General features: G+C 37.0%; 1 protein-coding gene across 1 annotated transcript; it reads right to left on the reverse strand.

Annotated features, from left to right (window-relative positions):
* Nucleotides 1–10,522: 10,522 nt before the first annotated feature.
* Nucleotides 10,523–12,452, reverse strand: LOC120359703 (piggyBac transposable element-derived protein 4-like). Its single transcript, XM_039458327.1, has 3 exons — nucleotides 12,140–12,452; nucleotides 11,826–12,065; nucleotides 10,523–11,742 (listed from the first exon to the last, which is right to left on the reverse strand). Exons 1-3 carry the CDS (start codon nucleotides 12,450–12,452, stop codon nucleotides 10,523–10,525), a joined length of 1,773 nt encoding a protein of 590 aa, XP_039314261.1.
* Between the last annotated feature and the right edge of the window lie 4,194 nt (nucleotides 12,453–16,646).

Genomic DNA, 16,646 nt, shown 5'->3' on the forward strand with positions numbered 1-16,646 from the left:
TATACCGGCATTGTGAAGGGGAATGTTCAACCTTTCAAACTGTCCTATGTTTTTTTTTTTTTAACAAATATAGAACTTAGGAGACACAAAAAGAAAAAAGGTCTAACAAATAGCCCCGGTCTCCCCTATTTGTCAAAAATATTTTAAAAACATATTAAAGAATGATTTATGAATTTACATAGAAATATGAAAATAAAACCATTTTAGAATATAGATTTATATTTCAGAAACGTTTAAAAAATATTTTTGATTATATTCCAAGAATATTCAGAGATATGCACTCTTAAAAATAAGTATTTATGGAAAGCAACTTAGAATGTGAAATTATGAAGGCCAAGAAACGAGCAAAAACAAAACAAAATAAACAAAATAAAATAAAATTACATTTAAAATAAAATTTTTAAAGATGGTATTAAATTAGAAACTTCTGTAATTATACGGAGCCCTAAACATAATAGTTAAATAAAATAAATAAATATAAACAATCAAATATAACGGAATCGTACTCTTAAATTGTCAAAAAATTGAAGAAATGTAAGGGTTAATAAGAGTATATCGCGGTTGTTAATGCGTAAGTTAAAACACTTTATTTTCTTCACAATAATGTAACGTTTTGACTCCACTTCAAGTCTTCCTCAGCTACCATACTATGTTACAAAATATTTCCGTGTGCGGGGCACTCCTTGGCTGAGTAATTAACCAGCTTCAAGACCAAGGAACAATGCTTCGCTGGTTGACTATCCAGCGACATTCTTATTAAAGGCGGTATGCGTTCACTGTGTTAAAATTGAGCTTAAGATGTAAGTAGGCTTGATTACACTGTTCCTCCACACGCCAAATTACTCCCCAAAGAGGATCACGCACGATTTCAAAATTACCAGTCATATTAACCAAACATTATAAATTATTTGATATAACATATTCTCATTGTAGTGACTTGTCGGCTCGCAGAGCTAAACTGTACTGAGCTCGTAAAATACTTGTCAGCCTAAGCTTCCGACAAGCAATTATCTTTTGCACCTTATCACGGTCAACAATCACAGCACCAAAACTTCAACGGTCAAACTTAAACATTATTAATCCTTGGTCTTTAATATTATAGAATTGTGCTAAGTATCCATTATGTAGGAATTCTGTGTCTATTTGAGAATTTAAACTGTTGCTCTGTAATTTTATAAAAACCATTTTAGAGATTAATCTTTTACTAAGGATTCCTTCATTATCTATGATCTCGACATTTTCCTAATCAAAGTTATGGTTGTGATACATCCTATGTTCCGAAATGACCGAGAAATTGCTAGTAGTTTTCCGGATATCATTCTGGTGTTCTAATATTCTCGTTTTCGATAAACGGCGAGTCTGTCCAACATAAGATGCATCATAAACCTTATACTGTATTCTATAAACGACGTTTTTCTTATTGTTGTTGGGTAACGAATCCTTATGTGCTCTAATGACATGGTTAAAATTGTTAAGACTAAAAAACGCTGGTCTTATATTAAGATTTTTAATTGTCTTTAACAATTTTTCTGAGATATAGGAACATAAAATATCGTGTACCAGGTTGCTCTCAGTATTCTTTGGAGGATTATCATCAATTTTTGTCTTAACGTTTTCCTGTGAGTACAAGATCGTAGACGAGAATTAACCGTTTCCAACAATAAAGTCTAACGGATAATCGTTACTCAAAAACTTTTCAACTACAAAGTTAAGATTTTTTATCATTAGAGCACAAAAGTATTCATTAACCAACAACAAAAAGAAAACGTCGTTTATAAAATACAGTGTAAGGATTATGATGCATCTTATGTTGGACAGACTCGCCGTTTACTAAAAACGAGAATATCAGAACACTAGAATGATATCGTGGATGAGATAGTAAAAATGCTCTGTTAATTATACCTATGATTGTTCCTCTTTTTGTGCAATTGGATGCAACAAATATAAACAAGATTTAAGATTGTGGATATTAACATAAACATCAACTAAACGATAAGTAGCTATATCAAAACATAAAGAATGAATATAAAAATAAATAATGAAATAAAAATATAAAAAAATACATTAAAAATGTTCAAAACTAAAAAGTAACAATGTAAAGAATGACATAAATTAAAATACGGAAAACTCACACAAGCCATTTAGACAGAGCCTTGTTGTATCTTTGATAGTAAATGAAAGACTTTAATTAATATATCTACACTGCATCAAAAAAAGCGGTATATTAAAAATTTAGGAAAAATTTACCAAACTTTAAACGCTTGTAAAACAGGAAATATTTATGATACAGGGGTGTTTCAAAAAAGGAATTAGAGCTTGAAATCAGTACTTTGAGAAACTTTTATTTCCGATTAAGTGGCATGATTAATTTGCTAATAGCCGATGATAGAACGAAAACTTGCAAAATCGATAAATAGAACGCGCAGTTTCTAGAGTTATGTGAAGTGAAGCAGTTGACGTAACTCGATAAGGTAAAAAGCGCGTAAAAGTTTGAATTTTTTCCTTCAAAATGCAATTTTGCGGAATTCATTACGATAATTTTTCGCTAAGTTATGTCAATTTGAAAAAAAGTTGTTTTTTACGAGATAATAATGAATTATGAATTGCAATGTCGTCGTTATCAATGCAAATCATTACAATTCTGTCCAAGACATGTTGTTGATTTAAAAACATATCCGTGTGTGTGTGTGGTGTGTATGTGTGTGTGTCTGTCTGTGTGTGTGTGTGTGTGTGTGTGTGTGTATTTGCATACCATAAGGATAAGGACCCCGTGGTTCGTCAATTCCACAGTATTTAAAGACTCCAAACCCTCCTTGTGGAGTGCGTGTGTGTGTATGTGGTGTGTGTGTGCGTGTGCGTGTGCGTGTGTGTGTGTGTGGTGTGTGTGTGTGTGTGTGTGTATGTGTGTGTATTTGCATACCTTAAGGATAAGGACCCCGTGGTTCATTAATTCCACAGTATTTAAAGACTCCAAACCCTTCTTGTGGTATGTGTGTGTGCGTGCGCGCACATGTGCATTAATAATGAGTATGATCTTCTCGTGCGGGTATTATTTCATTCATACGATGAGGCATACTTCTTATTAGTTCTTTAATTTTATCCTGTGTTATTCTCGTATTTCATTCGTTTTCAAGAACTCTTTGAAGTTTTCGCAGTGATTGAGGAGCAGGTGATTTTGTATTTTCCTACCAAGGTTGTCCCATAAATGTTCTATGGGATTTTTTTTAATCTGGATTATTTGCTGGCCAATCGAGTCGGTTTATGCCAAATTCATCCAAGAAATCAAGCATTCTTCTCGCAATGTGTGGTCGAGTATTGTCTTGCATAAACAAGAAATTATCTCCAATGAAGGGTGCGTACGGAACAACGTATGGAATGAGTACTTTTACCATGTATATTAGGTGCGCAACTAAATTCTCGTTGTTTTTTTTTTTATGAAAATGCAACTTTATTGTGAAAAAATGGTTACAAATGAATTATTCATAGGTATTGCCCATCGCTAGCTACAACTTTTGCCCATCTTTCTGGCAGAGCTCGAAAACCGTTACGATAAAGTGTTCGTCTTTTGAGGCTATCCACAAATCAAGCCATTTTTTGATGTTTTCATATGAGCGGAACTGCTGATCAGCCAGACCATGTGCCATCGAACGGAACAAGTAATAATCGGACGGCACAATATCTGGGGAATATGGCGGGTGGGGTAGGACTTCCCATTTGAGCATTTCTACGTAGGTTTTAAAGGGTTTGGCAACATGAGGCCGAGCGTTGTCATGCAGTAGAATCACTTTGTCGTGCCTCTGCTCGTATTGTGGCTGTTTTTCGCGCAGTGCTCTGCTCAGTCGCATCAATTGAAGTCGATACCGTTCCCCAGTGATGGTTTTGTTTGGTTTCAACAGTTCATAACAAATAACACCGACCTGCTTCCACCAAATACTAGTGTCCTTAGAAGTAACTTATTTCTAGGGACATTACCAAATAGACAGCATAACTTTCACAGCGTGGATATTCGGCTGAGCCGACGACGTAGAAGTATGACCGGGCAGTCTCCATGACTTTCTTTTCTTTGGGTTGCTGTAATGAATCCATTTTTTATCACCCGTCACGATGCGATGAAGAAAACCCTTTCTTTTTTGCCGCTGGAACAATTGTTCACAGGTGAAAAAACGACGTTCAACGTCCCTTGGCTTCAAATCATAAGTTCCTTACTTTTGAATCATTCCCAACGCATGCAATTGCTTGAAAATGGCTTGGCGGGTAACTTCTAATGCTGAAGCAAGCTGTTCTTGCGTTTGGCACGGATCCTCATCGAGCAATGCCTCCAATTCAGCGTCTTCGAATGTTTTTGGCCTTCCTTCACGCGGACGGTCGTTAACATCGAAATCACCGTCTTTGAAGCAACGGAACCAATCACGGCACGTTGTTTCACTTAGAGCAGCATCTCCGTAAACGTTTTGGAGCTCTCGATGCGTTTTCTTTGAATAAAATAAGAAAATCAACACTTTCCGCAAATGACGATTATTTGGCACAAAATCAGACATTTTTACACAATCAAAAGTATATGACGCCAAAATAAAATCACTAAAGTATCAACGCGGTTTGTTTATTATACGTCTAAGCTTGGTTCGTGACGTTTTGGATATGTCTAAATCGATCAGCACTTACTGCTAGAGCATCTATTGACAAACAGCGGGAACTTAATACATAGTTGCGCACTTAATACATCTGCGTCCATGTTCCTGTCAGAAATGCAGATCTGTATGAGCATTCGTTAAAATTCCTGCCCAAATCATTACACCGCCTCCATTGTAGCTACGCTTCTGACTTACAGTGCAATCTGCAATACGTTCTTCACTGCGACGATAAATTTGTTCTTGTCCATCTGGAGAATAAAGACAAAAACGACTTTCATTGCTAAAGAGTATTTTCCTTCAGTCTGCGTAAGTCCAGTCTCTATGTTTATGTGCAAAATTGAGACGAGCTACACGATGATGACGTGTAAGCCACGGTACAGTCGCTGGCTTACGCAAAAACAGATTTTGTTTCGTTAATCTTCTCCGAACAGTGTTAACGGATACATTCGTGTTGCGAACATCCTTTAAATTATTTCGAATTTAGACAACTGTTCGATGTCTATCTCTTAATTAATTTAAAACAATGAATCGATCATCATTGTCTGTGGTATATTGAGGTCGTCCCGAACCAGACCTTTTCTGGAAAGAATTGGTGTCTGAGTACCTAGCGTAAGCAAGTTGTACCGTTGACACTGACCAGTGCTTCAGCAACATACCTTTGACTTCTGCCATCTTCAATTAAAGCAATAACGTGGGCAGCTTTTTCAGGATTTATCGTCGTCATAATTAATCAGTAATTCAAAGACGAAAAAATTAATTATAATTTGAATTAAAGTCAAATAAAACGTTAAAAAAAAAAAAAAACATCAAAGAAAAAATTTCCCAAGACAGCACAAGTTTATGAAGATTTTTTTTAAAGATTTTGGCACAGTCAAAAATCTGCTAGACTTTCCGTGGATGCATTAATTACATTTATAGCATTGCATGCAAATTTTTCTTACGTGTGAGCTTTTTTGCTCGGCTCTCTGTCGGTGGTGTCCCGAACAACCGCTTGAGACAGTATCTGAACATAGTGTAATACGAATTCAAGATAGCACCGACAGAGGAGTTCACGAACCAGGGTCTTTATCCTTGTGGTATGCAAATACACACACACACACACACACACACACACACACACACACACACAAAATCTACAAGGAGGGTTTGGAGTCTTTAAATACTGCGGAATTGACGAACCACGGGGTCCTTATCCTTGTAGTATGTAAACACACACATATGCACGCACGCACGCATGCACGCACGCACGCACGCACGCACGCACACACAAAATGTAGTATTAATAATGACTTTAATATTTGATAAAACTAATTCAAATTCCGGTAAAAATGATGCTATAAAATACAGTATGCTAAAAAATAAAGAATTAAAAAAAATATTAGGTAAATTTAACATAAAGATAAGCTTGTTACATGTATAGAATATCTTAGTTTAAATTTTTACAATATTTAATATTAATCATCAAATAATGTAATTTTGAAGTTTCGTAATTAACTATAGCATTATAAATAATAAAAAAGTACTTGGTAATTTTTAAGTAATTATTATTGTTCTGAAAAATTATAACGTTATTACTAAATCGTTATAAAAAGTTATTTTAACGGTATCAGTTATATAAAAAGAACGGGCGCGCCAAGTTCGCTCCTGAGATTTTGCCCATCTTTGATTTTATCTGTCACATAATTTGCTGCTTATTGGTACGGGAATGTCTCGTTTGACCACGTTGCGATTGACCACAGCCACTTAGAGCGGTCGATGTCTAGAGTTTTTTCACTATTGAACACTGTAAGTGGCTGGTGATTAATTGCAACGTTAAAAGACTCTCAAACCATCGGTAATACCTAAATATACTTAGAATATTTTTGGTTTCACTTTTTTCGATGATATTATATTTGGTTTCATACATTGCAGTTTCGGTTTGGTTTGGTTAAATTTGGTTTTATCCATTGTTGTTTTGACATATTACAAAAAAAAATATAATTGGCCCTCTTTTTACATTTTTAAAGTCTCATGCAAATTTCAGAAATTTTTGCTAAGTATTTTGTTACAGTAATATCATATCATATACATAGTGAGATTATATAAATGCAAAAAAAAATGTATGTTTCATAAACAGTCATGAAAGTAATTATTTGGACACAAAGAGAGAGAAAAAGAGAGAGCGAGAGAGAGCGAAAGAGTGCGGTAGAGAGTGATAGAAAGCGAGAGATGGCAAGGGAGGGAGGGAAAAAGAGAGAAAGAAGGAGAGGGAGAGAGGGAGAAGGGAGAGAGAGAGAGAGAGAGAGAGAGAGAGAGAGAGAGAGAGAGAGAGAGAGAGAGAGAGAGAGAGAGAGAGAGAGAGAGAGAGAGAGAGATTAACCTTTATTTTAGCTTTCACAGCTATTTCTTGTACACAATTATTATACATAACTATACACTAACTATACATTAACTGATATATATTTTTTTAACAATCTCTTAAACGCTACTATTTCTCTACATTGCTTAATTACAGTGGATAAAGAATTATACATTTTATTCTTTTATAAAAAAGGCTTTTTTGAGCAGTTCTAGTTTTACGGAAAGTTACTACTAACAATGAGTTTCCTGTCTGCCTCGTTTGTCTATCGCATTCTCTTCCCACTATTTTTATTTTATTGTTTAACGCTACCGAAGCCATGTCATTAATATTTTGAAGATAAATACATTAACGTTATAACATAACTGTTGTCTTATAGACATGAACTGTAATGCCTGTAGCATGTGTTCAATTTTGGGAAATCTATTGCACTGCAGAATTACTTTCATGGCACGGTTTTGAGTTATTTAAAATTTATTCAATTGCGTTTTATCCATCCCAACTAATAAAGTAGCACAGTATTAGATTTGAGGTGCTATGATGGATTTGTGCACAATACATCTAGTATATGCTGATAAGAAATTACTTATTCTATTTGAAAAGCTAGTCTTTTCTCCTATTTTCTTAAGTACAAAATTGCAATGGTCTTAAAATCTAAGTCTATTGTTTAAAATTATACCTAAATATTTCATGGTTGCTACACACTCTATTTCAATTCCATCTAGATACTTCACGGTAGTATTACCTCTTCACGGTAGTATTACGAAATCCGATAGCACACGGTGCGATAGCCCACCAACCAATCATCTTGGCTTATTTAATCCAACCAACGGAAAAACTCTAGGCATCGGCCGCTGTGAGTGGTGGTGTGCTATCGGTCCCGTGTGCTATTGGGTACTTACCTCTTAATTCCTTTGTAATACTTCTAACTATCATATATTTTGTTTTATCTACACTCATTTTTAATAATCTACACTTATTTATGTTCATCCACTGTTCGATTACATTAAAAGCCGTATTCAGTTTTACCTCTATATCCGCACTACTTTATCTATTTACGTATGTAAGCGTGTCGTCTGCAAACATTTTTATATTGCACCCTTCTGGTCAGACTTCAATTATATCATTTATATATACTATGACGATGCACCCCGAAAAATGCATTGTTCCGGCGAATATCAGTCGGGAAAAACCGCTGGGTCGTAACCGGAGACACCGTGGGTGTTCATTTTTAATCGCCCATATCGAAGATACCGCCTGGCGACAGTCACCGCCAAAGGAAACGCGCCGAGCCATCGCACGCGCTGAGTCGGCGCGCACGCGCACTCGGAAGACACGCGATCTTTCCACTTCGACGACTTCGCTGTCAAGCGCTGAAAAATAACAGAGGCGAGCAGAGTATAAGTAGGGCTTTTTCTCGGAGAAAGATCGACTCCGTCACTAGCCAGTACATCTTCCCAATCCGCTGCGCCAGTGACATTCCGTTTTCTAGTCGGAAAACACGGCTGAACTTGGCCGCGGCAAGAGGATACTCCGCCTACGACGATTATTTTATCTAACCGCCTGTCCGCTCAAGAGTGTGAACCCAACAGCGACCAAACATCTTGGCCTGTGACCGGGATTCTCAACTCTTGGAGGAATAGCTTCCTTGCAAACCTCGCGGCACCATCACCATCGAGACCGTCATGTTCGGGGTCCCGGATCAAGGTACTTGACAGAGTGCCGTGTTTTCAGCCCTGCACGATTCGGTCGCTTCCGCCATTGCACGCAGAAAAATCGCTCCGCCCGCGAGACTCGCGAACTCGGGTTAGCCCGCGAACCGTGCGGTAAGCCACACCCACCGTATCACGCGCATAAGATCCTCGCGTACAGTGGACCGCAACCGCGATCCACATTCGATGTCGCGCTACGTGCATCGCGTTTGTAAATACCTGCGTGTAAAATACTCTGTATATATTGTCCGTCCAAGTTACTTCTCGATTACAATTATCAACCGGCACCTAGCCGCGCATATTTCGTTGTACCATAAGAAATCTATTAAAATACATTCTCTTTTTAGAAACACGCGTACTTAGTATTTTACCGGTACCGACCGCTTTTTCTTCTCTCGCTACGAACCATTTCCGCGGCTTCGTGCCAAAATTCGACGAGTTAATCCGCGGAAAGTCGGTAGATTACAATACTATAAATAGCAAAGGTCCTAGTACTGAACCTTGTGGCACTCTGTATTCTGCAGTCAATAATTTAGACCATATTTGATTGAATCGCACCTGTTGTTTTCTATTATTTAAGTATGATTTGAAGGCACTCTAAGGCCATTCTAATTGCAGAATAAATGAATAAATAAATAAATGTGCGCGTTATCGTTACTAATCTGTATGTAGAATTTCTTGCTCAACTTCCGATTTCTTTTTGGAGTGAGCGTCATTGACTCTCTCCCTCGCCTTACCCAGCCCCTCTGCCGTTAAGTAGAGTTAGCTAGCTTTCGCCCGTTCCGATGGCTGCTATCGCGTGGATTCTTTTCGTGATTTGTTAACTAGTGACTTGACGTGCTGACGAGCACGTCTGGCGCCCAACTTATAGATTTTCGCATTAGTTGCGTGTCACGATATTGAAAGCAACCGTCTGGATGATGCGAGGTAAATTTTGAGTGCACGGATAACAATTAAATTGTAATCTCCGCATTCTTTGATCGCTGTTCAATCAAAAATATATTCAGACTAAAGTTGTAGGGTTTTAAAAGATCTATTTATTAATCTTGTCAGTTTGACCTTAGATGGCGTCGCCAAAAGCTTTCCAAAACACTATAAATAAGTTTATTTTTGTTAAGTACTTTCCGAGTTGTGAGGCTTGAAAGCTAGAGTGTACTGTAACTTTCAAGCCTCATAACTCAAAAAGTATAATATTTAATAAGAAATAACTTCTTTATAGTGTTTTGAAAAGTTCTCGAAATTCGACTACAAGAAAATGCAATAAAAGATATAGAAGGTTAGAGTATCAGTAGTTCCGTAATTAAGGGGTATCGGTGTTTTCCTAACATTTTACACTTTTCCATTAGTCGATTTCGAGAACATTTCAAAACACTATAAAGAAGTTATTTTTTATTAAATATTATACTTTCTAAGTTACGAGGCTTGGAAGTTACAGTACACTGTAGCTTTCAAGTTTCACAACTCAAAAAGTACTTAAGAAAAATAAACTTATTTATAGGGTTTTGGAAAGCTCTTGATACCAGATATTAGATTCTAAAATCAGAAATAGAATGTTCTGTTTAACCCTCATACTCTGTTGGTTTAGTACCCCTTAATCTTATGTTGAGGGTCAAATTTGCCCTACATCTATATGCACTACAGGATTATTTTTATTTATTAATTTTAAAAATTCTAATGATATAGTTTTATCGGCATAATCTTTTGACACTCAGCAAAGACATTTATGTTTATTTAAAGCAAGGAAAAATAAATTTTATACGTATTTATAGCAAATAATATTTTTGTATTTTCGTAAGAATTACAGTAAATAATGAAAAAAAGCCATAAATATCTTTTGGCAACTAATTAGTTTCTTTTGGGACACATAAATAACAAAACCTTTGAGGCATAGAATGCGCTGGACACATCGCTTTGCCACATTTACCGCAAAAATTCGCATATTTTGTTCCGCTTCTATTATATGGGCAATACCCGCAACGAGCTCTTCCATTTTTTTTCAAAATTTTTGTTGGTTGCGGAGAATAAATTTCAGTCGATACAGTAGATGTGGATGTAGATCGTGGCAGTTCCCGCATTTTTAGAAATAATTTGGTTGCATTTTCTCCACGCGGCATCGTTTTTCTTTGTAGCACATGTGTACGCACTAACGCGTTTCCTAGCTCTTTCAAAAATAAGCGGCGCTTGAACAATTTGTTCGCATTCCATTGCGGATTTATGGCACAATAAATGATATAAGCGTTCAATGCGGATGTGTCTAAAATATAACCAAAAAGAGCAGCAGGCCAACGATTTATTTTTCGCTTGCAGGTATATGTTGCGATCATTTGGTCTGCCTGATCAACACCACCTTTGTATTTGTTGTAATCAAGAATCATAATTGGTTTTCGCTCTGCATTAGCGCTTACATTACGGCTCATGTGTGCCGAACTCATGAGAAGAACAAATCGATTTTTCTTGGGTACATACGATACTATACTAATCTTATTTTTATTGTCGAACAAGAACTCTGAATACGTTGATGGCTTCTTCTTCATGTCCAACAATTTCGGTGGCACAAATGGTTTATTCTTGCGAACTGTATCCAAGAAAATTAATCCACGCTTAAGCAATTCGACTGCCAGATTGTGTGACGTAAAAAAATTATCGGCAACGACCATTCGTCCCTGGAGACCATCGGTGAGTTCCAAAACGACGCGTTTGCCTTGATTTATTTCTGGACGTGTGTTTGGTGCTTTTCCTGTGTATACTTGTGTATTCCACGTGTACGCATTTTGACTATCACAAACAGCCCAAATTTTCAATCCATAGCGAGCTGGCTTGCTCGGAATGTATTGTTTGAATGGGCAACGGCCCTTAAATGGCACAAGCTGTTCATCAACCGTGATATTTTCACCAGGATTATATAAGCGAGATAAATTTTTGTTCCACTTCTCATAGACATTTCGTATCGGAGCGAGTTTATCTCTTCGTTCTGCTCGATCCGCACGATTATCGAAACGAATGCAACGTGTTATTTTTTGGAACCGATCACGTGACATTGTGGCTCGAAATATTGGTCTGCCTGTGAGATAAAAAAATTTCAAATTGTGAAATGTGTGTGCGCGCGCGTGCGCTCGCGTGTGCGTATGTGTCAATAGAACAAACCTGTTGTGTCGTCCCAAAGCTCACCAATTTCTTCTCCATATGAACGAAATACACCACCAAACAAAAGAAGACCAAAGTAAGCACGTAATTCGGAGAGCTCAAGTTCTTCCCAATCGTTTTTATAAGTCTGGATGCCATATAAATTAGTCATTTTCAAGATTTCATTCTCGATCGGTTCAAGAAATAGCAAAAAAGATGACAAAATATCGGTGCAACGACTCGTAGCAAACACAGTTGGACCTGTAATATTACTTGTAATAATTTTGACAATGTACACATTTATTACAACAATAATTTGTCGCTGCAACCATTACCTGGCGTTGAATTTATAATATTGTAGCGACGATTTGTTGGCAATTCTGCCGCTTCCGTACTGAATGTAATTTTTCCATCTTTCGACTTATACAAAATAAAGCGGTCGAGAGCAACATTTTCTTGTAATTCTTGTGACAAATATTCTATACTTTCACCGCTATCCGAATCATAATTTTCGGCATCAGCTGCAGCTATTTCCTCCGTCGTCGGTTCGTAATTATCTTCGTCTTCTTCAAAATCTTTGTCTTCACTTTCTACTTCAAGAGCAGCTTCTTTTTCTATTCGCACAGTACTTAGTTTACGTTTCGGCATTATTTTCACGCAAGTCACAATTCACACAGAAATAACAAAACAAATCATCAAATGTACACACGGGAGCACTAATGCCTTATCACGTGAAGTTGCACGAATATCGGAGCGTATACGTAAACTCGCGCGCTAACTTCAAGGTGTTAAGGTCTCCGTGTATACACATTAAACAGAAAACACACAAAAGAGCAAGCCGTAATGAAAAAACTTGCAATAATAATGTCCAATGCGTATCAGTCATAGAGGGCAAATATGACCCTCAACAGAGGATTAAGGGTACTGCATAGTTGGTCATGATCATGTTGCCATATTCAATCAACAAAGTGCAAAACTGACTTATGGCAATAAAAAAACGCGCGAATTTGAATTTCAGATTCGTTCTTTCAATTTTAAGCGAGATATGTCATAAAAACTATAAAAAAGAGGGTCATTTTTGCCCTACAGAGGATGAGGGTTAAAAAAGTTAATGTGATTTTGATGTAACCTTGGCGACTCTATCCAAGGTCAAACTGATAAGATCAGTAAATAGATCTTTTGAAACTCTACAACTTTTGTCTGAACATATTTTTAATTGGACCTAATCCTGCAAAGATATAAGGGGTGTATGAGTGGTCTGGGACAACCTGTATATATACTGTTACGTCCGTTGGTTACACAAACACTCTCGCGCGCTCTCACACAAAAGGCACTCGCGTGCGATAAATAATAAAGCAGAATCTTTGAAAAACTCCAACGTTTATTCTACACGTCTGTCACCAAAACAAGGCTTCAGACCTCAACAACCCGAACATCGCCACTCATAGACAAAAGACGTTTATAACATAATACACGCCTATACCGGGCGTAACACCCCCTTTCTTTAGGTTGTCGTCCCGACAACCAACTAAGGACTTCTAAAATCTTCACGACTTCTTGCTCTTCCCCTAGCTGCTGCAAAGGGATTCGGAGCTGCGTGACTTCGTCCACAAGACGTCATCTTCCTGCTTTAGCTGTAGTCGTTCTTACTCTTCAGCTTGAGTTTTGAGCACTTCTTCCTTCATTTTTCGGACAAGGGGGGGGGAAATTAACTCTCGAGGACCCAACGCCTTAAGGGCTCCCTATGTCCCCGCCTCGGCATTTGCCCTCAGGCCCTCGGAAAAACCTCGATTCAAAAAAACCGGGGCAAGGCGGTCTTCTTAACACAAAGTTTCGACGATTCTTCACAAGAAGAAAACTTCACTTCGCACGAATCCCAAAACTGAAATTAAACAAATTCCAATGAGTATCTCACTTAAAATAAAAATAAACCTGCAAAGAAAAACTTTTTTTTAGTCACGAGTTTACAATAAAATTCTTACGAAGACACAAGTTCGACAACTTTTTGCCCTAAAAATCGAAACTTTTTTCCCAATTTCCAAAGAAAGAACGATTCCCCGAACCCGTCCTCCCAGGCGTGGACTTCCAGGGAAGCACAACTCTCTCTCTCTCTCTCTCTCTCTCTCTCTCTCTCTCTCTCTCTCCTTTTACAAAGATTACCTATCTACGAACAAAGCTAGCCTATCCAAGTGAACGATTTTATTCTTATGCCTATTCGATTTTCGTACACAATAAACTACCTCATTGATTTTCTTAATGACCTCATAAGGTCCTTCCCAATTATTTTGCAATTTAGGGGCTCTGCCAAGAATTCTTCGAGGATTATATAACCAAACTTTCTGACCAGGATCGAAAGTTAACCGCCTATCCCTTTGATCATACCACCACTTCAACTTTTGAGATTTCAATTCCAACCGTTGCCTAACAACGTCATGAATTGAAACCAATTTTTTCCTTAGTCTAGAGAGATATCCTCTTTCTAACTCCGAATCCTCTCCTGGAGGAAGTCCACGAAGAAGATCTAAAGGTAATCTTAATTCTCTACCCTGACATAACTCAGAAGGAGTGAAACCAGTAACTTCATGTTTTGACGATCTATAAGCTAACAATCCAAGAAAAATCCAACGATCCCAATCTCTCTGATTTTCAGAAACAAATTTGGCTAAGAAATTTAAAAGTGTTCGATGCTGACGTTCTACCTGACCATTAAATTGAGGATGAAGTGGAGTAGTACGAATCTTTCTGATTCCCAATAAACTAGATAATTCTTGAAATAATCGAGATTCAAAATTTCTGCCTTAATCTGTATGAATTTCCAAAGGAACGCCAAATTTAGAAACCACTTGGTTAACAAAAATTTCTGCAATGGTACTCGCCTTAATATTTCCAGTAGGAAAGGCTTCAACCCATTTAGAAAAACAGTCAGTTATGACTAATAAATACTTTTTTCCAGATGAAGAGATCGGAAAAGGACCTAGAATATCCATCTGAACTCTTTCAAAAGGAATACCGACATTATAAATTTGAAAAGGAGATTTTCCTTTTTCAGAAGGCCCCTTCTTAGCAAAACAAACCTTACAAGTTTTACACCAATGTTCGACATCTTGCTTACAAGTAGCCCAATAAAATCGTTTTCGGATCTTTGCCAAGGTTTGTTCACCCCAAAATGACCTCCAGAAGGAGAATCATGAGCTTCCTCTAACACTCGTTGAATAAATTTTCTTGGGACTATTGTTTGAAGAATTTCTGTATGTAAATCCGGAGAAATCCATCTTCTAAATAACACTCCATCTTTGATAATCAAAGAATCCCACTGAGTCCAATAAACTTTTGAAGATGAATCATTAGCAGCTATTTCCTGTCGAGAAGGACGAATACCAATTTCCTTGCCATGATAAATATTGACGATAGAGTGGTCTTCCAATTGACCCTCCTTCCAATCTATAGACTCCCCTTTCTCAAAAACAATTCTCCCTAAAGAATTATTCTTTACCTCGTTTCCTCTCAACTCTATTCTTTCACAATATTTGCAAGAAAATTCAGCACAAGGTCGCCTGGACAACGCATTAGCATTACCATGTAACCTCCCTGCACGATGAATTCTTCAAAATCATACTGTTGAAGACGTTCCAGCCAACGCGCTAACTGACCGTCAAGCTCTTTAAACGATAATAACCACCGTAAAGAAATATGATCTGTTCTAACTAAAAACTTTTGTCCATAAAGGTAATGATGAAAATTTTTAAAAGAATCGATGATTGCTAAAAGTTCACGACGAGTAACACAATAATTCCTTTCCGACTTACTCAATACTCGACTATAAAAAGCGATTACCTTTTCCCCATCCTCTTGTTTCTGAGATAAAACTGCAATGCCATGATTGGAAGCATCTGTGTCAAGAATAAATTCTCCTGTTTCAGAGGGAAAAGATAAGATTTGCGAAGACATTAAGAACTGTTTAAGTTTAAGAAAAGCCGATTGACATTCCTCATTCCAAATAAATTTATTTTGATTTTCGGTCAAAACAAATAAAGGTTTAGCAACAATGGAGAATCCTTTAACAAACTTTCTGTAATAAGAACAAAAACCAAGAAAACTGCGTAACTGTTTTTTATTACGAGGTACAGGCCAATTCTGAATACATTCAACCTTCTCAGGATCAATAGAAATTCCATTCTCCGTAATAACATGACCCAAGTACTTAACCTTTCTTCCGAAGAAAGAACATTTCTTATGATTTAATTTTAAATTCGCTTTTCGAAAACGAAGAAAGACTTCCTTTAAATTAGCTAATGAACCTTCAAAAGTGTTACTGAAAATAATCACGTCATCAAGATAAACTAAACACATTTTATTTATGATTTGATGAAGAACCTTTTCCATTAAACGCTCAAAAGTCGCCGAAGCATTGCATAAACCAAAAGGCATAACAGTAAATTGCCACAGCCCATTTCCAACTGAAAAAGCTGTCTTTTCTCTATCTTGAGAACGCAATTTTACTTGCCAATAACCACTTTTCAAGTCCAGGGTCGAAAACCAAGAACTTCCGGATAAACGATCGAAAAGACTATCAATCCTAGGCAAAGGAAAAGAATCTTTTTTTGTAATAGCATTTAATTTCCTATAATCCACACAAAATCTAAGAGTTCCGTCCTTTTTTTTAACTAAAACAGCAGGAGAAACCCAAGGACTATAAGACTCCTCAATAATTCCCTCGCGTTTCATCTCTTCTAAATTTCTTTCTACTTCATCACGCAAATGGAATGGGATTCGTCTAGGTGTCTGTTTAATGGGATCACTCTTTTCTAAGTTAATAGAATGTTCAACGATTGAACAATTTCC

Source organism: Solenopsis invicta, chromosome 16 (assembly GCF_016802725.1).
Source record: "Solenopsis invicta isolate M01_SB chromosome 16, UNIL_Sinv_3.0, whole genome shotgun sequence".
Taxonomy (NCBI): domain Eukaryota; kingdom Metazoa; phylum Arthropoda; class Insecta; order Hymenoptera; family Formicidae; genus Solenopsis; species Solenopsis invicta.

Excerpts from the sequence above, each read along its gene's own strand:
- LOC120359703 (XM_039458327.1), bottom strand. The coding sequence starts at position 12,452 with ATGCCGAAACGTAAACTAAGTACTGTGCGAATAGAAAAAGAAGCTGCT. Across the intron at positions 12,066-12,139 it reads TATTATAAATTCAACGCCAG|GTCCAACTGTGTTTGCTACG; the intron begins GTAATGGTTGCA and ends GTAATATTACAG. Across the intron at positions 11,743-11,825 it reads GCTTTGGGACGACACAACAG|GCAGACCAATATTTCGAGCC; the intron begins GTTTGTTCTATT and ends TTTATCTCACAG.